The 26125-nt window shown below is 40.3% G+C and overlaps 2 protein-coding genes across 4 annotated transcripts in view; both read right to left on the bottom strand.

Moving 5' to 3' along the window:
* The window catches only part of DPYD (dihydropyrimidine dehydrogenase), a 526421-nt gene that overhangs the window by 145860 nt on the left and 354436 nt on the right, over nt 1–26125 (bottom strand). For all 3 annotated transcript variants that reach the window (XM_081008554.1, XM_081008553.1, XM_081008555.1), the window contains one exon: nt 1866–1934. In XM_081008554.1, the coding sequence (XP_080864680.1) occupies nt 1866–1934 (69 nt within the window). The remainder of the gene's footprint in view (nt 1–1865; nt 1935–26125) is intronic.
* Nucleotides 23710–24506, bottom strand: LOC308479201 (dual specificity protein phosphatase 12-like). The gene has a single exon (XM_081009642.1). The coding sequence runs from the start codon at nt 24482–24484 to the stop codon at nt 23927–23929; it is 558 nt and encodes a 185-aa protein (XP_080865768.1). The 5' UTR covers nt 24485–24506; the 3' UTR covers nt 23710–23926.

Below are 26125 nucleotides of genomic sequence, written 5' to 3'. Positions count from 1 at the left end.
TTAGGATGAGAAGTGGGACAACTGCTCAATTCTTCACTGGAGCTGTGATGAAGAAAACAATCATTTTGTAAAACTGTTATCGTTTTGACGATTCCATTCTCTTTTGAGCCTATAGCCTAGCTGAACTGAAAGGGCCTTTTTCTGCCTGCTAGTTATTTTCAGCTACTGCATATAGAAAATGTTCATTTTGCAACACCAAAAACAATATAAACTATTAGAATCAATGGTGGCCATTGTATGCTGGAAAAGAGAATCAGCTAGGCATGGCAACAGTGGTTAATCTTGAATTGTTTTGTAGACAGATGAAAGACGATATTGGGAGGCAGTTAATGCATACAAAAATTAGTCAAAGCCTTCATAAAAAAAATATTGAAAAAATTATTATACATAATTACATGAGATTATGATGAAGCCTGATCTGAAGAGCTACATGGTTTTGATTGGTTCAGGATGGTGACATTGGATTGCAACTGTTAAGATCGCTGTGATCCTTTGATTGGTAAAATGAAACGACGTGTGTAATCTAGAAGTGTATAAGAAACATTGCTTTGGATTATGCTCTTAGCAGCCTCCTCCTCATTTTCGAGGCCGTCCCTATCCAATTAAGGGCCATCTTTTTACTTGGAGCCTGCATCCTTTTATTTTGGGTTTCTGGGAAGGATAACGCCAGTCTAGGAACACCTTTTAAATTTCTCCAACAGCTGCACACTTGTAGATTTGGATTAGGTCCTAATATTTCACTTTATTTCTCCAAGGACCTGCAGTTTCATTACTGTGCGAGATTAAAACGGTACATTCAGCAGAATCAAACGGCAACATTTTTCCTGTCCCATATCATTTGACACTGCAGATGGCGGAGTCCGTATTTTGATGCTCCTCTGTGGTTTGTTTGTTTTTTAATCCTACCTACTCATGAGGGAGGGGGGAGAACATCAAGGGGAAGACTAAGCCTGAGTCCTCCTTCACACACGAGCTTTTGATGTACAGGAAAGCTCCCTCCATGCTCCCCATGGAGGTATTCAAGTGTGCAAACCCCACCTGTAGTCTGCAGTGAAACAGTCCAGGGGGGAAAAAATTACCAATTGAATATCTAGAGTTCTGGGAAAGAGTAGACAGATTTGCAGCTTCATTTATAATTTCAGCGCACACATTGATGCACGCAATGCATCTTTCAGCCTATATATTACTGCCTTAATAAAGTATTTCTTGCATAACCTTGATAAACCTTGCTTTAAAGGAAGAGAGAGAGAGAGAGCTAAAATTCCAGGTGCTTGACCAAGATGTTTTCATTTGTACAAGTAGGTATTTATTTTATAGGAAAACCAACAAACTTCCATTATGTACAATAGCTTTTGTGCCGCCGCCACTTTTTTCCCTCCCTTTTGCAAATCTGTATTAGAAGCAGAACAGCATTAAATGAGCCTTTTATACTTTAAATATTCAAGAGTTTTATATTCAAAATTTCTTCTGGTGCTGTCAAACTAGAGTGCCTGAAGGCAAGGTAAGATCAAGTTAGGTTCTCAAAGGTAGAATTAAATTTTATCAGGGCATCCGTCATAATATGCGGGTTGCTTAAAATGCAAATAAAAAGTGTAGAGATTCAAAGGCTAAAGAATTTTCAGGTAGAATGCAAAGTCCAGGGGACCGCTTCTATGCAATAGAGTCATTTAATTTACATTTCTATCATTTTAATGAAAACACAGAAGAAACAAGCAATAATGGATATGTCTTAAGCTCTCGGTTTTTTGGTTGGAATTTCCTTTCTTTTGCAATCTCTCTCTCATGAAATAAAAAAGTAAAAAGGGTAAGAGAGAGGAAGGGAGGGAGAGGGAATAGGATGAGAAAGCATATTAAGAGGCCATTACCTCAGCCACTTTGGAAAGTTCAGTCCAATCGTCTTTATTATAGCTGCACATGATACTGGCGATGACAATCTGAAAAGATAAGTATTGGTTTATACAATGCTGTATTCCTGAATAATTCCTTCTGCATATATTGCAATGTTTCTGCTTCTAACCCTCTTCTGGTCCTATTTTGTTGTTATAACTGCAATAAAGCAGTCTGGGGATTTATTTATTTTTAAAAACTCATTGTGATAAAAGACAATGAATGTTGGGCATGAATGGGATTGGGAGGCACTGTGGGGCAAGTAACAATCTTCCAGCACAACCAACCTGAAATCAGATGGCTATTTTACACCCCCTGCCCAACAATTCCTCAACTCATTGGCCTTTTTCATTGGAATTCTGTTAAATGTAAACATGCCAAATTCAATATCTTAACAGCTATCTTAAAAAAAACACACACAAAAAAACACAAAACCTTAAATTTGGCAGCACCTATATCAGGAATGTTGGAGACAAGTAAATAAATAAGATAAAACTAACAGAAAATAAAATTGAATTTTTGCAAGCAAGCTGGAAACAGGAAAATTTGTATGAGAATTTTCTCTCCAATACAGTGGAGTATTCCTCCTTAGAAATCATCTCCATGTAAGGAAATAATGTAATGTGCAAAGAGTCTCTAATTATGCACAAACACACAGGTTTCCAAAAGTTGACATTAGGGAGATACAAAGGAAATTGACGGCAACTCAAAAACCCAGCAACTTCATCTCTATAGGTGCAAATTTGCAGAGTCAGACAAGCAGTTACCAGCAGTAACTGGCGTTTCGAATGGGTCACATTCTTATCTTGTAAACATCCGGTCTCTGCACAGAAATGCGACAGATTTCAACCACTCCTTGCACGGTCCCACTGATTACAACTCTCCCCCCCTCATATGGGTGTATATATGAATTCACGCTCACATATCAATAGATTTAGGGGTAGATGACACAATCAACTCTCCGAGTGTCAAGCTCAGGAGGCACCTGCCCCAAAATGTCCCTCAACAATCCACTCTGTCAACTATTGAGCAGCTGGAAGCAATTTGCACAAGCAATTCATCTTCACTTTGTAAAGCTGGCGGTACTGTAGGTGGCCAATACTGTGTTAACTTCTTTAAAATTATTCTTTGTATGGGCTTTAATAAATGGCATGCACAAGAGCGACTGCAGTCAGATGCGTCCATGCAAATTTATCACCTTACGTGGCAGGGATGAATCATGCATGCACACTGTGTATTCAAAACAATGGCACAGGCTACAATTCAATCAAAAATAAGGTGTTAAAAATTAAATGGCTGGAGGGAGGGTGCCATTGATGTTCCTTACCTTGGGCATCTTTGGTTTGGGGCCAGCCTATTATATGCAAGAACTGTTATCCTCAGTTGATAGGTATCTGAATATGATACATTCACGCACATATATACTTATCAGCTAAGGATAACAGCTCACACAAAGAGCAAAGTGATGTGCCTACAATTATGCCACAATAAAATCCTTAATCTTCACGGTGTCATAGGACTCTGTTTTTGCCACAACATGCATATCTTCTGCCGCTGCACCCCCAATATTTGTCTCAAATTGAGTGAGGCACAATAACTAATAAATCTGTCATCTACTATAGTTTATTTGCTGGAAGAAACTGTGATGGTGCCAGACTATGTTATTATCTGAAAGCAACAAAAGGCGGTATCTTCTGCAGCTTCATTGTGTGTATATGAGAGAGATGCAGATTTCCGTTTTATAGCAAAATTATCTCAAACATTAGGCTTAAACTTTCCATGTGGAGATAATTGTGACTGACAGTGCTGTCCAAAACCCCTTCTTTCAAAGGAAGGTAGGCGGTGGCGGGTTGTGGGGAGAGACGCTTAATTGGATTACTGACATGTGTTCAGTTAAGAGAGTGTCCTAATCTTCAAATAACTTTATTCTTAATGTACTATCTGTTAACTGTCCTATTTTTTACAGACACCCAAAAAAGCTTCTAGTCTAGGCCCAATTCAAAGGGGTGCTAAAAGGTAAAGGTAAAGGACCCCTGACAGTTAAGTCCAGTCACAGACGACTCTGGGGTTGCGGTGCTCATCTCGCTTTACAGGCCGAGGGAGCCAGCGTTTGTCCACAGACAGTTTTTCCGAATCATGTGGCCCGCATGACTAAGCTGCTTCTGACGCAACGGAACACCAAAACCGTAGCAGCGCATGGAAACACCGTTTACCTTCCTGCTGGAGTGGTACCTATTTATCTGCTTGCACTTTTTGGCGTGCTTTCGAACTGCTGGGTTGGCAGTCTGGGTGCTAAAAACCTTTAAAACAGCCTTCACTTAGCTCATGCTTTGCTGAAGTTTTGGTCTATCCAATCCTAGCTGAGGCTGATAGGAGTTGTAGTCCAAGCCATCTAGAGAACACCAGGTTGGCAAAGCCTGATGTAAAGCCTTAAATGAATTGTGGCCAAGTTACCGGAAGAAATCCCCCCTCCCTTCTGTTCATAACTGTCCAGAGATCTTCATTGGAGACTTTTATCCAGGTTCTTGCATTAAAGAATCTGGCTGCATGATGGCCCTGCAAAGGAGGGGTCTCACCACCCTATATTTCTTGCTAATGAGACCATCACACAACTTAAAGGAAATGGCAGGGGGACGGGACAGGACAAGCTAAGGCTAATCAGTGGCTTTTAAAAAAATGCACTGTGGCCCAGTCACAGCACCCTAAACCCCTTTGCAAAGGTAGTAGCTATGTTGTAAAGGAACAAACTTGACAAGGCTTGATCTGGGATAAAAAATGGCCACTACTTTATTGATTACAGATGTAGGTGGACTTTGGCTCAGGCACTGGCTACTGGAGGGCTGAAATTTAGAACAGGGTTGTGCCAAGGATTGTAGACTCCCCAAGACACTAATCTACCAAGGTAGCCACACCCAGGCTACCGCTAGAAGCACCATGGCCCATCTGCCCAACAGTTGGCTTCTGAACAGAAACTTTCATCTAGATCCCGCTAATAGGGTACCCTGAGTTCACACTTGCTTTAGGTTGGGGGTGATGCATCACTTCACGCAAACCTACGGTAGATGACTAGAATTCCATATCCAAAAAGTTGTGACATTTTGCTATGAGGAAAGCAAAACCACCCAATGGGCCCAATCTGTTTGCAAAAATTCCTTACCGGCTCGGAATATGGCAACCATTGGGAAACCATAGCAAAGACAAATGCAGCATGCACAGGAAGAAAAACATGGTTAAGACAAAATCAACTCAAAACGGTATGAAAAGGAAGGGGGGAAGAAGGGTTTGCTCTGCAGCCAATTGAGCTACAAACACTAGACACAGTCAGCTTTTCTCCTCAGTTGGCAGGCAAGAAATGCTCAGGTCTAATAACCAGACTCTCCTTATTGGCTTACCATGTTTCTGCATCATTTTGTGCCTTCTTTAAAAAAACAAAAGTCAAAAATAATTGTCAGCGTTTTAGAATGTAGTTCTTCTAATATTCACAATTTTTTGCAAATAATTTTTCTGTAATATAATACATAAATATATACATCATTTATGCACGCTTCCCCTAATATATGCACTTTTGTACACTTTTTGGGTGTGTGTGGAGATATATATCACAAAATTCAGAGAGGTGTGGATTTTTTTAGATGGTTGTTCCAGTTTCAGAATGCATGAATCAAGTTCCCATTACAATGTGAAGTAAATGAAATCTCTACTAGTAGCACTAGAGTAGGAAGTAACCTTCACCCTCTTTAGGCACTTTTAATTGCCTGCGTATTCCAGTGAGGCACTTTTGTTATATCATGTTATTCTGTGCCATTTTGGTTTGCTTTTATCCTACTGTTGCAGGGGTTTTTTGTGTGTGTTATTTACTGTAGCAACTCCCTTGACAAACACATATTGGAAAGGCAGATTTAAAACAATAACAAAAGAATCCACGTGATCCACATAGGCCCTGTGCACAGAAATGAACAGTGCATCCTGAGACTGGACTGTGGAGAAGTGCTCATCATGCAACTCAGCCTACACGTGAACTGGTGTTCCCATGATGAAAAAAGGGATACTTCCTCCTCTCTCACACACATCTACAGGCTAAGCAGAGTTGCACAGGAGGTGGATTTGGACCAAATGGTTAAAGCTATTTGCCCTACAAGAGAAAGGCCGCTCACCATTAGATCTGAGCATGGAATTTGTCTTGCTTAAGGCTTTCATAGGTAACCTGTAGCATTTCAATCCCAGAACTGAACCATCTGCACAGTGCAGACAAGCAGGAACTACTGAGAGATTTTTTTCCTTTTTCTGTATCTCCCATTTGGGCATTCAGTCAGATGTGTATAGTGCTGAGTGCACTGCAATGCACACAGGTGTTCCCTTCACTTGGCTATGGCCTGAGGACACATGGTGCGATCACCTGGCTGAAGTAAAGCAGGTCTGAATACACATGGAAGCCCTATGCATGATGCATTGAATTCCCTGATATTAATGTATTAATATCCACCTTCATCTCTGAGAGAGGGATCCAGTGACTCCTCTCCTCTTGGCATACTTGGGTGCCAACGGGTTACAGAGTGCGATTACCATATCTTTGTATGGGAGTCCAGAGTTAGAGTGAGCTGCACCAGAAGTTGTGTTGCCATGCGCAGTGTGCTTAGGATGTCAGCCAAGGCACTTTTTGGAAACATTAGATTTGTGGAGACAAAAATCAATGAGTTGGGTGGTTGGGTTAAAACAGACACACTAAGCAAAACAGGCCTGTCTTGAAAAAAAATAATGTAGATATGCAAAACATGTTACTAGCATCTGCTATCCATGTACAAAAAGTTAACCTTTCTTGGTTTTTTGGTTTTGCTAACCACCACAAATGTTTCCTTGATTAAACATGATCAATCACTGCTGCGTGCTGCATTTTATTCAACCTTGAAAAACACACGAGAGGAACAAAATGTCAATTATGCAAACAATATCCTTTTATAATGCTGCATTTTTTATGTGAAGGCCCTTCTAGAGTTAGAGAACAGATGGAATGTTATTTCGTAAGTATTTAGTAGTCGGCAAAGCCTCTTTTCCAAAACAGAGGGCTTGCAGTTCCCAATATCAGGGATAGAAAGCATGCTTAAATTTGCACAGGGCTAAATTAAAAAGGGTCCTTCAGAATTTGCCACCCCATTTACGGTGGTGAATATTGTGGGCAGGGGCATTCCAGTGGTTTGGGGAGGAGGCAAATTTCATCAAAGTCTTTGGGTAAGGAAGGTGTGTGCATCCCATTCCGAGCTAGTCTGAGGAGTGACCTCTTTGGAGCAAGAGACTGTGGCCCCACAGAGTGCCCCATAGCAACAAAAGACCTTGAGGAACCTACCATAGTCCAAAGCAGCCTGAAGTGTTCCATCTCAAGGATGCCTTACCCAGACCATCTCAAGGATGCCTTACCCAGACCCTTCCTGCTGTGAAGATGATTTTCGTATCATCAATGGTTTTCTGTGAAATCTGAAAAAGCTGAGTTTCAAAAAACGTGGAAGTGATCAGTTTTTCTCATGATATTACGTGGGGGGGAACTGGCAGGACGTGTTCAAGTGTACTTTTCTTCTCTTTTCCCTTTTGATAAATGCATTTTCCTATATTTCTTTTTTTTAAATAATAATTTTTTATTCATTTTCCAAACATTTTTATACAATCAACTCATATTAACTCTCACATTCATCAATTTTTTACTTCCCTCAGTTTCTCTTTCAATCTTTCGTTAAAATTTCTATTGTTAACGCATTTCTGAACTTATTATTGCCTTTAACCATTCCTCTTCCTTTCTCCTACTTCCTTTTTTACAATATTTCTTAATTTTTCACAGAGACTCTTCAAAACCAACAAGAGTTGTCTGTGCATCACATATGCTTTTCAGATAATCTGTAAATTTCCCCCAGTCCTCGATAAACTTTTGGTCTTTCTGATATCGAATCTTCCCAGTCAGTTTATCCAATTCCGCATATTCAGTCAGTTTCATTCTCCATTCTTCCACTGTTGGAATTTCTTCCTGCTTCCATCTTTGCGCCAGAAGTATTCTTGCAAATGTTACAGCGTATTGGAAAGGTTTACAATCTTTTCTATTAATTTCATTACCTACCAATCCTAGTAAGAAGGCTTCTGGTTTTCTAACAAATGTATATCTCAACATCTTTTTCAATTCCTTATATATCATTCCCCGGAAGCCTTTCACCTTTTTGCACTCCCACCACATATGATAGAAAGTTCCTTCTTTTTCTTTACATTCCCAACACATTACATGTTTTATACATTTTAGCTAATTTAACTGGCGTTATGTACCATCTATATACCATTTTCATAACATTTTCCTTCAATGCGGTACACGCCGTAAATTCTAACCTTTCATTCCATAATTTCATCCAATCATCATATTGTATATTATAACCAAAGTCTCTGGCCCAATGTATCATTACTGATTTCACCTCTTCATCTTTTGTATGCCATTCCAACAACATTCTATACATTTTAGACAAATTTTTATACTCATTATTCAATACCTCTATTTGAAATTTTTATTCTTTCCCTTCATATCCACACATTTTACAGTCTTTTTTAAACATTTCACTAATCTGGTAGTAGTGCAACCAATCATAAACAAATTCTTTCACCTCTTCATAAGTTTTCATTTTCCATTCCCCCCCCCTCTTACTATCAATTCTCCATAAGTTATCCACCTCCCTCTCATGTTTATCTTTTTCACACTCATCACTTCCAATGGGGGAGTCTTGGTTCCAATGGGGGAGTCTTGGTTCCAACAAATTTTTATACCTCTCCCACACCTCTATCAATGATCTTCGGAAGATGAAGATTTATGAATTTTTTTCTTTTTATACCACAGATATGCATGCCACCCGAATCTATTATCAAATCCTTCTAAATCTAAGAACTCTCCATTCACTAATTTAATCCATTCCTTTAACCAACAGAGGCATGATGCTTCATAACATAGTTTCAAGTCTGGCGGGCCAAGCCACCTCTTTCTCTCGCATCTGTTAATAACTTAAACTGAATCCTTGGCTTCTTGCCCTGCCAGATGTATCTTGAAACTATTTTTTGCCATTCTTTGAAAATTGATGCCCCTTTAATTATCGGTAGTGATTGGAATAGAAATAACATCCTTGGCAGCACACTCATCTTTATCGTAGATATCCTTCCCCAAAAAGATAGCTTCAATCTTCCCCACACCTCCAGATCCCTTTTTATCCCATTCCAAACAGGTACATAGTTATTTTGAAACAAATCGATATTCTTGGGGGTTAACCATACTCCTAAATATTTCACTTTGTTCACCACTTCCAGCCCTGTACTTTGTTGCATTTCCTCTATTAATTCTTGGTCTATATTTTTCGCAATAATTTTAGTCTTTCTTTTGTTTAAATAAAAACCTGCAACTTGACCAAATTGTTCTATTTCTTCTAGGATTCTTTTAACACTTCCCGCTGGCTCTTCTACCATCATTACAAGATCGCAAATGCTTTGACTTTATACTCATTTTTCCCTACAGACACCCCTTTTATTTCTTCATTTTTTCTTATTGATTTTAGCAAAACCTCCAGCACCAAGATGAATAATAATGGTGATAATGGGCATCCTTGTCTTGTACCCTTTGTTATTTTAATGTCTTCCGTTGTATAATTGTTTACTATCAACTTCGCTTTTTGCTCTGTATATATTGCCTTTATTCCATTAAAAAAATCCGTACCTACGTCCATATGTTCCAAATTTTTTAACATAAAGTTCCATGATATATTGTCAAAGGCCTTTTCCACATCCACAAAGATTAACATAGCTTGTTTCTCATTCCTGGCATTCAGATATTCTATCATATTTATTATATTTCTTATATTATCTTTCATCTGTCTGCCAGGAAGGAAACCCGCCTGATCCTTATGTATAAGATCTTGCAGTACTTTTTTCATTCTCTTTGCTAATATACTTGCGAAGATTTTATAATCAGTGTTCAACAGCGAAATAGGCCTATAATTTTTAACTTGCGTTAAGTCCGATTCTTGTTTTGGGATAAGTGTAATAAAGGCTTCTTTCCAAGTTTCCGGTATTTCCCTATTCTTCAAGATATTGTTTACAACTTTCAGTGGTACAAGTAGGGTGCTTCTCATTTCCTTATAGTATCTAGCTGTGAATCCATCTGGTCCTGGGGCTTTCCCCTTTTTCAATTCGCTTATCGCCTCTTTAATTTCTTCAATTTCAATTGGGGCATTCAAGTTATCTTTTTTCTCCGTCGGGATCTTCTGCACTTCTTTTTCCTTTAAGAATCTTTCTACCTCATATTATTCTTTTCTTTATTTTTGTACAGTTGTCTATAAAAGTCCAGGAATCCTTTTCTAATTTCTTTCGGGTCTTCTATTCCGTACCTTCAATGATGATTTTGTTTACCGTATTCTGTTCTTTTCTTTTCTTTATCTGCCACGCCAGCCATTTTCCTGATTTATTCGCAAATTCAAAATTTCTTTGTTTCATTCTTTTTATATTCCCTTCTACTTCCTTATTTATTATCATTGCAAACTGTGTTTGTAGAGTCTTTATGTTTTGTCTTATCTTTTCGTTATTTGGTTTTTTTATCAATTTTTGTTCATTCTCCATTATTTGTCTCAATAATTCCTTTTTATTCTTTTCCCTATTTTTATTTTTCAGGACATTTTGTTGAATGAAAAAGCCCCTCATCATAGCTTTGCTGGCGTCCCAGACCATACTCATTTTTGTTCCCTTATTACAGTTATTTACAAAATATTCCGACAGGTTCTTTTGAGCATTTTCTACTACTTTCTGATCATCTAGAAGATAGTCGTTTATTCTCCATCTAAACGTTCTTTCTTCAAAACCTTTTAATTCAAATTTTATTGCACTATGGTCCGAAATCACTCCTGGTTGAATTTCAATTTTCGAGATTCTTGGGGTTAATTCATTTGAGACCCACACCTGGTCTATTCTTGACATGGATTGGTTTGGTTCTGAATAAAACGTGAATTGTTTCTCCAGTGGGTGTCTAAGTCTCCAAATGTCAATCAAATTACAATTCTTAGTCACTGAGAAAAAAGTCTTAGGTAATTTCCCATTTTTGCTCACCCCTGTTGTTCTCAGTCTGTCCATTTCCATTGACACCACTCCATTCAGGTCTCCCATTATTATAATTTTCTGATCCATATATTCGAACAGTCTTTCTTCTAATTTTTTATAAAATTCTGTCTTGTTTCCATTTGGTGCATAGATCCCAACAATTATTATTTTTTCTCCATGCCACTTAATTTGAACTGCCATAACTCTGCCTTCATCTTTAAAAATTTGTTGAGCTTCAATTTTTTTTCTGATGTACAAAACTACTCCTCTTTTTTTACTCCTATCCGAAGATATAAATTCATTTCCCAATCTTTTATTAATTAAAATTTTTTATGTCTTCTTGCCACATGAGTTTCTTGTATACAAATGACATCCAAATTTTTTTTAGATGTTGTTCGACTTTATTTCGTTTTTTTATCGTTAATCCCATTAATATTCCAAGTCCATAACTTTAATTCCATTTTCGCCATTTTGAATTCTTTATTACAAATTTTATAATTTGTCTACCTCTTCTTCTTCTTCTTCTTCTTCTTCTTTCTCTTCTTCTTCCCTCTTTCTTTCTTCCTCTAATTCATCTGGGTCCACTCCTCCTGCCACCTCCATTCCTGGTTCCACTTCTCTTGTTTCTTCCTCATCACTTCGCAGCTCTTTATATTTTCTTAAAAAAATTCCTATTTCTTCCGGGCTCGTAAGTCTATGTCTTTTACTTTTGTAAATAAAAGAGATTCCTTCCGGGTATTCCCATCTGAATTCTATATTATTTTTCCTTAAAATCTGAACTGTGGTTTATATGGGTCTCTCCGTTTAAGTAGCCTGATCAGGATGTCTTTAAAAATGATTATATAGTTTCCTTCAATGTTCAACCTGTTCTCTCTATTTTTCTGGAGTATCAAATTTCTCATCTCTCTGTCCTTAAAGGTAATCAGGCAGTCCCCCGGGAATTTTCTTGCCTTAGCCGATCTTATCTTCATTCGAAAAGCACTTTGCACCGATCTTGCCACCTCATCTACATTCATCTCCATCCATTGTGCAATCTCTTTTATTAACTTCTCTTTAATATTTTCTCCTTGCACCTCTGGAACCATCCTCAATCTTAAGTTCACTTCTCTCTGCCTGAGTTCATTCATAGAAATCGCATCCCAGACTTCCTCTTGTGTTTTATTAATTTCCGACATTCCCGTCCTTATTTTTTCTTCCTCCTTCTTCACTTCCCTCATTTCCAATCTTGTCTTTTTCAACCCCTCTTCCAAATTCTGTGTCCTCTTACTCACATCCTTCAATTGCCCTTTCAGTTCATTAACTGTAACATCAATTTTTTTGTCCATTTGGCCCATTCTCTTATCCATTTGCTCTAATTTTGCTTCTATATTTTTTTCACTCTGCTTAATATTGGAATTGATCTCTGCAAACATTTTCAAAATCTCTCCTTTAAAGTCCGCTTCTTGTTTTGATCCTCTCCTCTCTACCGGTGTTCCTCCCTCCCCCCCTTTCTTTTGTGTATGAGACATTGTAATTAATTTCCGAACACCTGATATGATATACAGTCAAAGACAATCAGTATATATACGATCAATAACAATCAGTATTCAATCTTGATATAAATCATTAAATCACTTCTTTTCAAAAAAAGCGTCGAAAAAAATAAGAATTTTTACCCTTCCCAATTCTCATGCACTTAAACCTAAATATTAATCAGTTTATGTATATCAATTTTTCCTTTCTTCTTTCTTCTTGCCACCACTTAGGCTATATCCATACCGACTTCTTATTGAAGAAATGCCCTCCAAATAATGCTGCTGTACTGTCTAAATTTTTGTAATCCAATGGTTATATATTGTATTCCAAAATTATAATCCAATTATGTGGCCAAAGTTATTAAAAATGCTGATAGGTGTTCCAATTATATCCAGAAATGTCCAAGGGGCACCAAGTATATCCAGAGGTAGGAAATAAAAAAGAAATATCTAAAGGAGTCTGACCACAAATAATTGTAAAGGCTGCCAGTCTCCTTATTTTGGAGCGATATTTTTGAGTTCAAATGTGAAAACAGTAATATTTTTAAGTTCAGATGTAAGGGAGGGAGAAGAGAAAAAGAAGAGTGATCTTTAGTTTGACAATCCAGACTAATCCAATAATGGGAAATGAAAAATAAAAATGAAACACGGAGGAGTGATTAATTCAGCTCCAATTTTCCTTAGCTCCAAATAAAAGTATAGTACTGAAGACAGACAGCTAAGCTGTTCTTTCTCAGTTCATTCCGCGGACTCACACAAAAAACCAAAAAAGCAAAAACAACTTGGGTAGATAGCCTCATTCCAACATTGTCCCTTTTTCTTTCCTTTTATATTTAAACGTTTGAATTTAATTAAATTAAATACTGAGGTATCCAATCATATAAGAAAAATTTTTACTGTTCAATATTGTCTTTCCATCCCTTTATTATATTTTTTTGTCGCTGGATGACTTCCTTCAACTTAAAATGGAGAAACAAAAGTTCTATTTCGTTGCGCAGTTTTTCCCCCAAAACCGAAAGTACCAAGAAGTGACTTTCTTTCTTTCTTACTTCGCTCAGACCATTCGTTGTATCAAAGACCTTTTAAAGTCACAAAATAGTTACCCTCTGCTCCCCCTTTTAGTTATCCTCTTTTTCTGCAACTTTTTGTTACTTTTGCAACAATTTATCTCACTTTTAACAAGTTCTCTAAGAGGGAGAAGTTCAAACCGCTTGCCGTTTTACCAACCTCCACTCCACGCTTCGCTTGTAGTCTTGCGTTCCCCTCCGATTGCAGTCTAAACTGACCTCTTTTTTATCTCCTTCTTTTTTTTCAAAGCCTATCTTTCACACTCCAATTGTAATCCAAATTAGGCTCTGATTGATTGCTTTTGAGAATCGGTCACTCGCCCTGCAAGCCTGGGGCTGCGTTCTCGAGGGTGAGACAATGGCTTCCCGGTGCCTGCTTTCTCCGCCCGCCGCTCTCTTCGCTCCTATTACGGAGTTACCTGGCGGCCGGGCGATCTGCAAACGGCTCCGCTGGGATCCTGATCCTCTGGCTTCCCTCCAGAGGGGTTTTGGGGGGCTATCGTATCGCGCCCTGTAGCACCCCCTTTTACCCTCGAGAACCCGGACTTTCTCTTACTGAGAAAATCCCGCTTGCGATGGGTCCGTGGCTCGACCGGAAGCGCATTTTCCTATATTTCTAATGGAGAATATTTTAAAGCTTTTTTTCTGGCCAGTTCAGACAACACTCTCCATTAACTTCTCCATAGGCACAGTGAAGGAGCCAGACACACTTTTCTGCTCTGTCCACCAGGCATACGTGCCCTACCCAAACATCAATGCATAGAGGGGTGAAATTTGAAAAGGGTGTGGAATATCTCTCTCTCTCTCTCTCTCTCTCTCTCTCTCTCTCTCTGTTATATAAACCCAAATTGCGTGGTTGATTTGCCCACTCCTTCCAAAAGTAGAATTCAATGAGATAAATAACTATACAACTTTTAGAAGACACCTGAAGGCATGCCTGTATAGGGAAGTTTTTAATGATTGATGTTTTAGTAAGCTTTTATATTTGTTGGAAGCTGTCCAGAGTGGCTGGGGCAACCCAGTCAGATGGACGGGTATTATTATTATTATTATTAGTAGTAGTAGTAGTGAAGGAATGGGTTTCTGTGTAGTAAGTTTAAAACTGACTCAACCCCCCCTTTTTGTTCTTTCAAAAGAGAGCACTTTTAAATGCGTAAAACTTGAGCTGTTGAGCAAAAACATAAACAAGCTCTCTCCTTTATCAGTCATGGCAAGGGATGGCCTTGGCTCTCTAGGGGAACAAAGAAAACACGTCAGAACTTTATCTTATGTGCTGACCACAAAATACACGCAAGACCGATGTCTGGGAAAAAAACGCCAAAAGCGTGTTCCCGGAGATGGTGACCTCGTCCCAGATAAGAGTAGGAAAAGGAAGATCCTTTTATGGTCAGAAGTACAGGAAGGAAGATCCTTTTATGGTTGAGAGTACTAGAGCAGGAACATATGTGATGTCAACCTGTGTACGTAGGGCGATGTGGTTGGGCTCCTAGGGGAGGAGTGAGAGGGTGCCTGGAGGATATATAAACTGCATGAAACCTGTCATTTCTTTGGACTTGCTGTGGACTTGATCACGCAAGTGCCTTCTGCTATCCGGAGAGCAGAATAAACTCTTTCTTTGAACCAACTCGGTATCATTTGACTTCCTTCCTCCTGTCCCGGAGCAACGCAGACCCAATCGGTGAACTCCAATAAGGCTACAGTAGTATTATTATTACTATTAACATGACTCACATTCATAATTGAAAACCATGTCTAATCATACAGGGCTTTGAGGGTCAAAACCAGCACTGTTAATTGAAACTATTTGGCAGTCAGGCCGGAACTAGTGTTATGTATCATCACACTTTCCTATGACTTTCTGCACTACCTGAAGTTTTCCAGCTAGTCTTCAAAGGCAGTCCCATTTGCAGTGCTGTGTAGTAATCCAGCCAGAGGCTACTAGAACATAGGCAACTGAAGCAAAGATGTCTCTGTCCAGATATTTATGAAACACATTCAGGGGGTCATTGAAGTAACCATATTTTGGGTGTGTGTGCATGCATCCTTGAGAACTTCAGGGTATACTGGGTCATCTCCGCTGCTACTGGATAAATGTAATAAGGTGATCCAGGGAAGGGGGCAATGGACAAGACGGATTGCTAACCCAAAGACCTCAGACTCTGCTGAGGCCTCAGATGCTGCCCACTGAAGTCTTGCATGGAAACCCCACTGAACTTTTCAAGACCAGCCACCAGAAAGGACTTGGAATGTTTTAAATAGACATGTGCTGTACAAGAGCACCACTTTCAAATGAATGGAAGCTCCACAAGAGCACTGCATTCATGCTCTGATTCACTTTCGTATTTTATGGACTGAAACCATTTCGATGGATACAGCTACTAAATCTTGCACTGCCCATAATCTTGTCTCTGGATAGCGCATATTATGAAGAGCATTCTCTATGGGATATTTATTTGAGAACATTTCCATGCTTTGTCCCGGCCCACCAAAATAACAATAAAATGAGATAAATGAGATAGTAATATGAGACATGCAAAATGTTCTCTATTGTGCGCACCAAAACTTTGGGAAAAAAAGAAAGCTTTTCAATAAAGCACGGCTCGAGTGCGTGTGAAACAATAATATGAATGCTTGGCATTAGATTACAGCATCCTAAGCTACGCTTACAATTACTGTATAATAATGAAGGCATTAGTAATTGTTGTTCTCCGAAAGACACTACCAAGATACATCCCCGCAGTTCTTGCATGTCATTTTACAACTCCCTCAGAGCTCAGAAAGAAAGACAAACTGCTGACTGATATTGTCCTCCTTTTCATTAGGTGTGTGCCTTTGCATTATAAATGCTGAGATGCTGGTTTGCTTCCTCCCCGCCCCCCCCAAAAAAAAACTTCAGTTGAAATACTTGCTTTGAATATAATTCACTAGTAATGAAGCTTTACAAAGAAGTCTAAAATGATTTTTTTAAAACAATAACAACATGAAAGCCAAAAGTGCCCAGAGGAATTAGAGGGGCATTATATTCTTTTACGGGACACGGGTGGCGCTGTGGGTTAAACCACAGAGCCTAGGACTTGCCGATCAGAAGGTCGGCGGTTCGAATCCCCCCCGATGGGGTGAGCTCCCATTGCTCCTGCCAACCTAGCAGTTCAAAAGCACGTCTAAAGTGCAAGTAGATAAATAGGTACTGCTCCAGCGGGAAGGTAAACGGCATTTCCATGTGCTGCTCTGGTTCGCCAGAAGCGGCTTAGTCATGCTGGCCACATGACCTGAAGCTGTACTCCGGCTCCCTTGGCCAATAAAGCGAGATGAGCGCCACAACCCCAGAGTCAGCCACGACTGGACCTAATGGTCAGGGGTCCCTTTACCTTTTTATATTCGTTTACATTTCCTGCTCGAAATGTGGTGCATTTGTGTTAAATCTTTGAGCAACATCCTTCCTTTTAATTTGGCTGGACAAACCATGGAATATTGCTTCCATCGGCATACCCCGTACAACTGTAACATTCGCTATCTTTTCTCCTTAAGTTTCAAGTCCTTGGTGTTTACAAAGGAAAGGGTTAAAAATGAATGGCTTCTCTGTTTATGGTTCTGAGACATGCAAGCCAGCCTAGCAGCATGTAGACAGCTGCTGTGGATGGGTCAGTACAGATTTACCTTCTCTGCTGGTACCCATTAATAGATGGGATGAAGCATAGTTAAAAAGGGAAGTCTATATGCCTCCTTTATTGTACGGGCAGATTTTGGTCCTATACAAGGAACGCTGCATCTGATAATTTACTTTACTAATCATCATCTAGTCCATGTAAACAAGCTGTTTTAACATTTGCACATGTGAGAAAGCTCATTTATCATATGGAAAAATTTTAGCTTGCTACAATTGTGGACCATGAGTGCTATCCGTAGATGTTTGGACATAATTGAAAGAGTCAAGCTCTTTGAAATGGGGGCAAGACAGATGTTGGAACCCCCTCACTTGCAAGTATGGCTGCCTTATAGACCTTTTTTAAAAAAACATATTGTGTTTTCCCCTTGGAATTTTGATTCGTCACTGGATTGAAATAAAAAAAATAAGCTTCTTATTAAAACCCTCTTACAGCTTCAAATCCCATGCAATAAGAGAGTTAACCGTTGTAAACCCTGTCATGTCTGTGAGAAGCAGAGGAATTATCTTGTTATCAATTTAATAATGGAGCATTGAAGTAAATGATGCCATCCACTGACACCAGTAACGCTGCGCTCCCCTGGGAAATTCAAGTCTGTAGAAACTGTCAATCTAGATGGATATGGACATACTAAACAATGTACCTCCAAGTCCATAAATCTATTCTTTCGATGCCGCCTTGCTGAAAAAGATTCTGCATAGAGATAGACACAAGTAATGCAGGATGTCTTGACATTACTGTCCTGCAAGCCTCTTCTCTCTCTGGAATTAAAAATAAATAAATAAACCCAGAGTGGGGCCAGTAAGCAATTTAACCACTTCTTTCCTTCTTTTGTTTTGATCCACAACCTGCATTTAAGACTTGCTGCTTCTGCAACAGGGGAAATCGCACACATGCAAACCTTTTAATAATTGAACATGAGTGGTAGATTCTCTTGTAACAAATTACTCATCTGTTTATGCCTAGAAGCCTTCTTGGCTTTCCTCCTCCCCCCCCTTCCCTCTTTCCCTTTTCTTTTGGCTGCTTGCTCATCTGTCGCGTTGTGGCACTGTCCGCTGCCCGACCAGATTGAGATGCAGCGGATCTTTCGCTGCCGCCGCTGTTTGTTTTTAATAAAGCAAATATCCTTCCGGCGGGCAAATAATCTCGGATAGCAGCAGCCCTCAATGCAAGCATGTTGGCGTTTGTTCACAGTGGGGCAGAGAACACAGAATGGGAATGGCAAACAACAAAGGCTAAATCAGGGACGTTTCATCTGAGCGCAGGAAATGGGGAGCATGCGACCAGCGTTGCATTACAGTAACCCACCTTGGGCTGCGTCTCACGGATGGCCAGCACGAGCCTCTGTGCACATGCAAAGCAGAGAAGATCAAGTGGTGTCAATTTTAATCTAGCAACAAGGTAAGGCGTTGAGCTGCTAAGAAGACGGCAGCATTGAACATTCCCAGTGGAAGTACTGGAAACCAAAGGCAACTATAACAAAGGGGTTTTGTAGCACCTCAAAAGACTGGCAGCTTTATTGTGGCATAAGTGTTTGTGGACATGAGTCCTACTTCATCAGATGCATGGAGTATTATCCTAAGTCACAGAGTTGGGGAAAGGGGACTGAGAGCGGTGGTGTCAGAGGGAAATGAAAGTGCCGAAAGTGACAGCGATGCAAAAGTTTTACGGGGGCCCTTCCGAAAGCAGTGCTGGCATGGTAGCACAAACACCCTGGCACTGGGGAACCAATTAACATGTGAGATACAAAAATCCATTATCTAAGCCACAGGTGCTAGAACTTCTTAATGCTGTAAATTGCAATTCTGTGGGTTCACACTGGAGTCCACCTTCAAACCTATTTATTCAAGAATAGCCAGATTAAGGTCAGTTCTGCGAGGCTGAAATGTTTCTTTGCTAGGCTCTGTACCATGACAACTATTGCAGCAATTTCCAAAGGGGGCAGCTGTGTCAAGTCTGCTGCTGCAAAACATGCACAGTGTCTTGTGGTACTTTGAAGACTAACAAATATATTAGACCATAAGCTTTCATGGACTACAGTCCACCACCATAAATTTATTACTTTTTTATATATAAAAAAGCCACAAGACTGCTGTTTTTACAGTAACAATGCCACACTTCCCCCATCCCATTTCTCCTCTTTCTTTGCTACCATTTCCATACCCTGCCCTTGCTCTTTAGTTTTTTTTTTTTTTATCTTCTCTCCCATTCAAATCTGCACGCTTGCTGTAAATTTGCCTTAATTTGCCTTCAACCCATCAAAGCTACTCTTCATTAAAGCCTTCATTTCCTGCCTTGTCCATTTACTGCTGGCTGCAGGCTTGGTTTTCCATTTTTGATCAGAATGAACACATCTTTATTTGGGATGTTTTTGGCAACTCCTTGAGATGTTTGCTACATTCTGCTCAATTCCTGACTGTAAGCTTTTGATGGAGGGCCATGCCATTTCCGAATATAGAACCCAAGGCTTGTAATTGCGGCTAATTACTTCACAAACACTTTGTCCCCGTGAAGATGTACATCGCTGGCTTGCTAAATCATAGTTTATCAGGTAGGAGGAGTCTGGGTCTCTGGACCATCCCTTTTGACTCCTCCTTTGAGAAGTGTGTTCACAGGGCTTTCTTTCCACTAGAAATCACCAGAACTCAGTTCTGGCACCTCTCAGGTGGGTGCCACTGTCATTATAAGAGAACAAGAGATGTGCTCATGGTGAGTTCTAGCACCTCTTTTCCTAGAAAAATAGCACTGAGTATTTGTGTCGTCTGTTTGAGGTACTCTCATAGGATATTCATCCTTTGAAAGGACTCCTTTATTGTGGGGCTTCCATTCCATTCCAAATCTGGTTAAAAAAATAAAATACCCGAAGAAGGGAGACTAGGGACCTTGGATGGTTAGCACTTAAGCACCAAACTGAGCAGAAAAACAACACTTGGCCACAGTCTTCCTCATCGAGTGAAATGTGTTGTGGACCCATCAGCACTATACATTTAAAACAGTATCATACACCTTTGAACAGGGGATCCTGGTTTGTTTAGGGTGCTGAGAGTTGTTAGGAGGCCTCTATTCCCCTCACAGAGATAAAGTTCTCTGAGTGGGTTAAGAGCCAATCTCTGTGAGGGGAATAGAGGCCTCCTAACAACTCTCAGACACCCTTAACAAACTACAGTTCCCATGGTTCTTTGGGGGAAGCCATGACTGTTTAAAGTGGTATTTAAATGCGTAGCACAGGTGGGGGCCTGTATTTCATTCTACGTGCGTGTAGAGTGGTACCTCGGGTTAAGAACTTAATTCGTTCTGGAGGTCGTGTGCCTCTGCCGCACGATTTCTGTTCTCATCCTGAAGCAAAGTTCTTAACCCAAGGTACTATTTCTGGGTTAGCAGAGTCTGTAACCTGAAGTGCCTGTAACCTGAAGCATCTGTAACACTGTATTTATTTCTAAATTTCCACAAAATTCCACTGTATTTATTTCTAAATTTCCACAAATCTCTCTGTTACTAATAATACAAGTCCTTGTTTCACTGCGAAATCCCATCATTTCTCTGTTGCAGAAAGAGGTTTGGGGCAGCATTAACTTGCTATTCAGAATGTTGCTTGCTGTGCTCTAACAAGGCTTCCAATTGGCTCCAGCAACTCTCACAAGACTTGGAGAACTGGCACATGGATATGTTTCCATAAACAAATTCAAGCATGATCTACACTTTAGCCTCAATGCTCCCTGCTCTGCTAATGAGATTGCAGGAAAAGCCCTGCCCCTTGCATATACAAGTATAACCTCCCCTTGCCCCATGTTGGGTCCCCATTTGAATCAGAGAACTGGTGCTTAATGTGCATTAACTAACCAGCATGATGAAATGGTGAAGGGATGAAAAAAGGGGAGGGGAGCATGCAGATCCAACGCTTGTTCATAGCTTGATAAATTATGGTTGAGCAAGCTGAGAGCAGGCCCTCCAAGCAGACCTTCCAGAGACAGTCCCAGATTTACAGAAGCTGTCCAGGTTTCTGATTTGACCAATGGAATGTCCAAGTTTTCCTTAGGACATCCCTATTTTCATTGGAGAAATGTTGGAGGGTATGGAGTTATCTGACCCTAAGGCCATCTGAAGGCAGCCATGTATAGGGAAGTGTTTTAATGTTTAATTATATTTTAATATATGTTGGAAGCCTCCCAGAGTGGCTGGGGTAACCCAGTCAGATGGGTGGGGTACAAATAGTAAATTAGTTAGTTAGTTAGTTTGAAGAAATGTTGGAGGGCATGTGAGATGCATCCAAACCGACTCTTCCTCTTGCTCTTTCAGATCATTGCTGTCAAGGGCCAAAAGTCTGAGAGAAATAAGTACTGGCGATGAGGAAGCGGTATCATCATACGAGCCAAGAGCAAAAGAGCAAAAACAAGAAAACCACAACAATGCTCACTCAGAAGGGAATGTGGAATGAATGATCCTTACCATTTGCAGCTCAGCCATCCCCACTCAGCCAAGCATGGAAAATTCTGAATGGCTTCAAAATAGCCGGCCACCCCACTTTGCCAACCCTAGCAGGAACAACATACTTTTAAGATATTGCCTTGGTATCGGGGGAACAGGAGAGGCCAAGGAACAATCAGAAGAGCTAATGGAAAGTGGTTATGTCTAGTTTTACAATATTTCAAACACCTAAACTATAACCTGCAGCAAAAACGTAACAACAGGGTGCTGACACCTTATTGATTCTTGAGACCACACATTGAAAAACAAGGTAGGCAAGAAGGCAAAGAAATCTCCAGGGTTTCCCCCTTTCACTACACATTTCCTCCCCGGTATTTTTATCTGAAAATGAGGCGCAAACATCCAGAGCAACAGATGCATGCACAATAGCAAAGAAGCAGGAACAATGCAGTCTTCTTTTACCATTTAAAGAAGAGACGGGGAACCTGTGGCTCTGCAGATGCTGGTGAATTCCAGCTCCCATCATCATCCTATGCTGCCTCCAATCACTGTAAGCCAGGCATAGGCAAACTTGGCCCTCCAGGTGTTTTGGGACTACAACTCCCATCATCCCTGACCACTGGGATGATGGGAGTTGTAGTCCCAAAACATATGGAGGGCCAAGTTTTCCTATGCCTGCTGTAAACTGATGGCATCCCCTGTGAAGTATCTTCACAGATGGGACACCTGCCCAAAAAATTGCCCAGGTGCACCTGGAAAATTTATTCTTACCAGACACATTTTTGCTTTGAAACTATTTGTTTTTGCTGTGTAGGAGAGCTGAAAATAATGCCAATCTATTTCATATCTGGCAATCAAGGGGCCCCTTTCATTTCAGACAGCACATGGGTAGATGAGTCTAAAAGCCTGGGACACAAATTTTCACGGCCTTCTAGCAGCTATCGTGGTTCACTTACCAGAAGGAATGTACTTAGCATTTACTTCAGAAGTGTATACTCAATTCTGACCAAACTAAGCCTCCTAGAACAAAATATACATCAGGAGGTTTCTACAAAATAGGCACTCCTCCCCCCCTTACCTTCACACAATATGAAATGATGTATTAGACAACCAGCCCGCAAAGGGGAAAATAGCACATAGGAAAAATATGGAAGCTTGTATTTCTGGCATCCTTCTGCATATTTGAAAATAGCACATACACACACTCTCCTTGGCCCAAACTGATAGCTCAGCACAACAAAGGGCTCTTAACAGCTGGGCTTTGCAGCTGAAGGTGGATATCCCCATCTGCTCCCTTCCCCAAATATTCAGTGCTTAAACTAAGCCAGCATTTGCTCAATACGAGAAGCTGCCTTCAGTGCCATGTCTCAGCTCTGAACATATGAAGACTAAAGCAAAGGAACACCAGGCATGTGCAAACTTTTTTTCCAGTTCAGTAGCCTTGATCAGCCTACATATTACCCCCCTAAAAAACTAAACTAAACAAAAACCCAAGTGAAAAACACAAAGGAAAAGAACCACATTTGGAAAAGAGATGTGTGCTGCTACTACCCTTCTGTGAAGAAGCTGGAAGCAAAAAGAAGATCCAAATTTCTATTTTTTGCCCAGACGTGTTACCCATAAAGAGCCAGTCCCAGCAAACTTTGCAGCCAATTATGTACATTAACCTTTTTCTGTCAGGCAGTGCCTGGTAGGTTCCAACATCTGTGAAGTACTGAAGGGCCTCTAAACATGTGCAAAATACCTTTGGTCAAAAATATACCACTCAACAACAACAACAACAACAAATTTATTAAATTTGTGAGGTCCATGCCTTTACACAAAATACCATAAACCATTATTAAAAGATAAACAATAAGATTATAAAAGTAAGCTAAAATTCATGCCATGCTGTCCCAGCAAGGAAACTACCCAATAAACCCCACCATTCAGGGAAGAAGATACAACAACAGGTTAGGAGAGCAATGGGAGGGACCTCACCGTTTCATCCAGGAACCATACCCTAGTTTTCATAGCCTTCACCACAAAGACCGCTACCACGTGAGAAATCAGCTCTGGCTTACCCCTAGGGCCTGCTCCTCTTTCTTTTTTCCTTTTTTTTAAACGACACATGAAGTCTAGGTATTCTAGTACAAAACGGCTTTCCTGGAAACACTCAACGTGTAGTTCAACTGGTTCTGTCATACATATCACTTGCTGTAAACCTATAGGAAACACAATCCTTTAAACAGGAACGAGGCCACTGACTGGACTGCGGAAGTACAAACCAAGTTCACCTTTTTACAGTACCCATGGGCAGCAGTCCTTTTACTTCATCCACACGACTCTTGTGAATTTGGAAAGCAGGGGTCACCCAATGGCCGCATGAACATTGCTCACCTTGCCAATGGAAGGAGCCCAGCTTCGATGTACATTTTGGGCACAGAAGCTGTCCATCCATCACTCCTAAGAGTGCAGGTTCCATCCACTGCACAGGCTCAATGAAGTAAGAAGTACACCTAGACTGGTCATCATAGTGAAAAGGGGCAGGTCTTGAAAGCCTCTTATGAGCAAAAGCGGCAGGTCCCTTGCCTTCATCATGAGACAAGATGCTTGAACTTCGAAAGAGCAGGCGCCTGCACTTTCTACACCTGTACAGAACCTCAGTGTTTGGAGTTTGCTGTACAGTGTTTGGATCAACTGCAAAGACATCTCGCGGCAGATTTCGTAGCTCAGGATATTTCTCTGTAACCTTTTGCAAACGATACTGTTTGTAAATAGTACTGGTCACATCGACTTCACAGCCCATTTTTTCATAGAGTTTCAGTTGCCACTCGAAGCCTTCATTCATTTTGGCATCTGGTTTGATGGCCTGGACACTCAAATTAACCTGAACACATTAAGGAGCAGGGAGAACATAGGAATTCCTAGAATAAACTGTAGGTATCCAGAGCAAAACAGATATCAAGATTTCACTTCTTTTTCTCCCTCATCAACAAACAGAATGCAAATTGTAGAAAGAAATATGCCAAGAATATGACTGGATTTTATGAATAAAGGTTAAGGATCTCCTTAAGAACCGCTAGTATCTATTTCTCATGGATAAGGGAGTAGATACAAACCAGCTCATACATTAATTAATAGTGAATGAGCAAACTAAACATAACTCGTATGTATAACTTCATTATACACTAAATGCAACCAATACTTTTTCAGCTGCCCAATCTTCTCTCAGGTTCCTGTTTCTCAGCCCACAGCTTTTTCTGCAGTCCACCTTCAGACATATTATCCCCTGGTCATTGTCTCCTCTGCTCAGGACACAGTTTGTCCCACAAAGCTGCTCCTTCCCCTAGAAAATGTAAGGATTAAATCCCAGCCATTCTGACAACTTTCCCTTTCCTCACTGAAGCTGAACAACAAACATTCTGAGCAATGAGAAAGCGCGTTTACATTCCGTGCTACCCTGCCGTCTCAGCTAATCAGCATCCAGAGGGTTCACTTCCATGCATGATACAATATTGATGTCTTTTCCTATTCTATCTTGTAAGTTCTGTCTCTGTTGTCTTAGGAGACCCCCACATGCCATTATCTCATGAGCATTACTAGTCCCGTGTTACTTCCGAATTCCATCTTTTGTCAAATAGTCAACAGATGGGCCTGTCATAGAACTGCTTTAAAAAAACACCATCAGCTACGGTGCATATCAGCATCGATTTCTGTCCTCAAGAAACCAGTATTGTGATTTCAAAGCTAAAATGGACAGCTACTGGATTAATGGATTCCTGCAGCTCATAGTCAAAATGGCCAAATGAGAGTAGCAGCTCTTTCAATATGATTTTTATGAGAGGGTAAAAAATTGCAGAGAATAAAGCTACAGAAAACTAGGGCTGAATAATTGAAGATGATTGTGTATGCCCTCTGCATACCGCAGTATGCCAAAAACTTATTCCCCCTTCCTACAGCCTAATTCTTTTCAGCAAGAATCAGGAAGAATGGTTCCGTATTGGGTGCGAAATTTGGGATTAAAAAGTAGCAAGGATGGAAACAATTGTTTTGGAATGGGGGACTGAAAACGAATGCAAATCCCTTAAAAAGAAATACCCAGCATATCATAAGCTAAGCAGTGTGACACCCTTTTCCAAGTAAACTTAGCTTTGTGAAATGGAGGAAAACTGGGGTAAGGAAGAGCTAACTGACAACAGCAGGAATTTTGCAGGCCTTTTTGTTCCACAAGACAGTGGCACAATGGGTCACGGTATCTGGCTGTTAACCAGAAGGTTTGAGCCCACCCAGGGATGGCTGTGGGAAGGATTCCTGCATTGAAGGGAGTTGGACTAGATGGCCTTTGGGGTCCTTTCCAAATCTAGAATTCTATGAATGGAAACTTCCCTTCCCATGCATCCCTCTAGCTTTTGGGATGAAGTTTTCAAGGCGTCTGCTGTCACCCGTTTCGACTTACTTTATTTATTTATTTATTGGTTTTCACATACAG

The sequence above is a fragment of the Podarcis pityusensis genome (assembly GCF_964106645.2).
Source record: "Podarcis pityusensis genome assembly, chromosome: 6".
Classification (NCBI taxonomy): domain Eukaryota; kingdom Metazoa; phylum Chordata; class Lepidosauria; order Squamata; family Lacertidae; genus Podarcis; species Podarcis pityusensis.
This window is presented reverse-complemented; position numbering and strand designations above follow the sequence as displayed.

Bases quoted from the DNA above. Each gene is read 5' to 3' on its own strand.
- LOC308479201 (XM_081009642.1), bottom strand. From the start codon at position 24,484: ATGAATGAAGGCTTCGAGTGGCAACTGAAACTCTATGAAAAAATGGGC.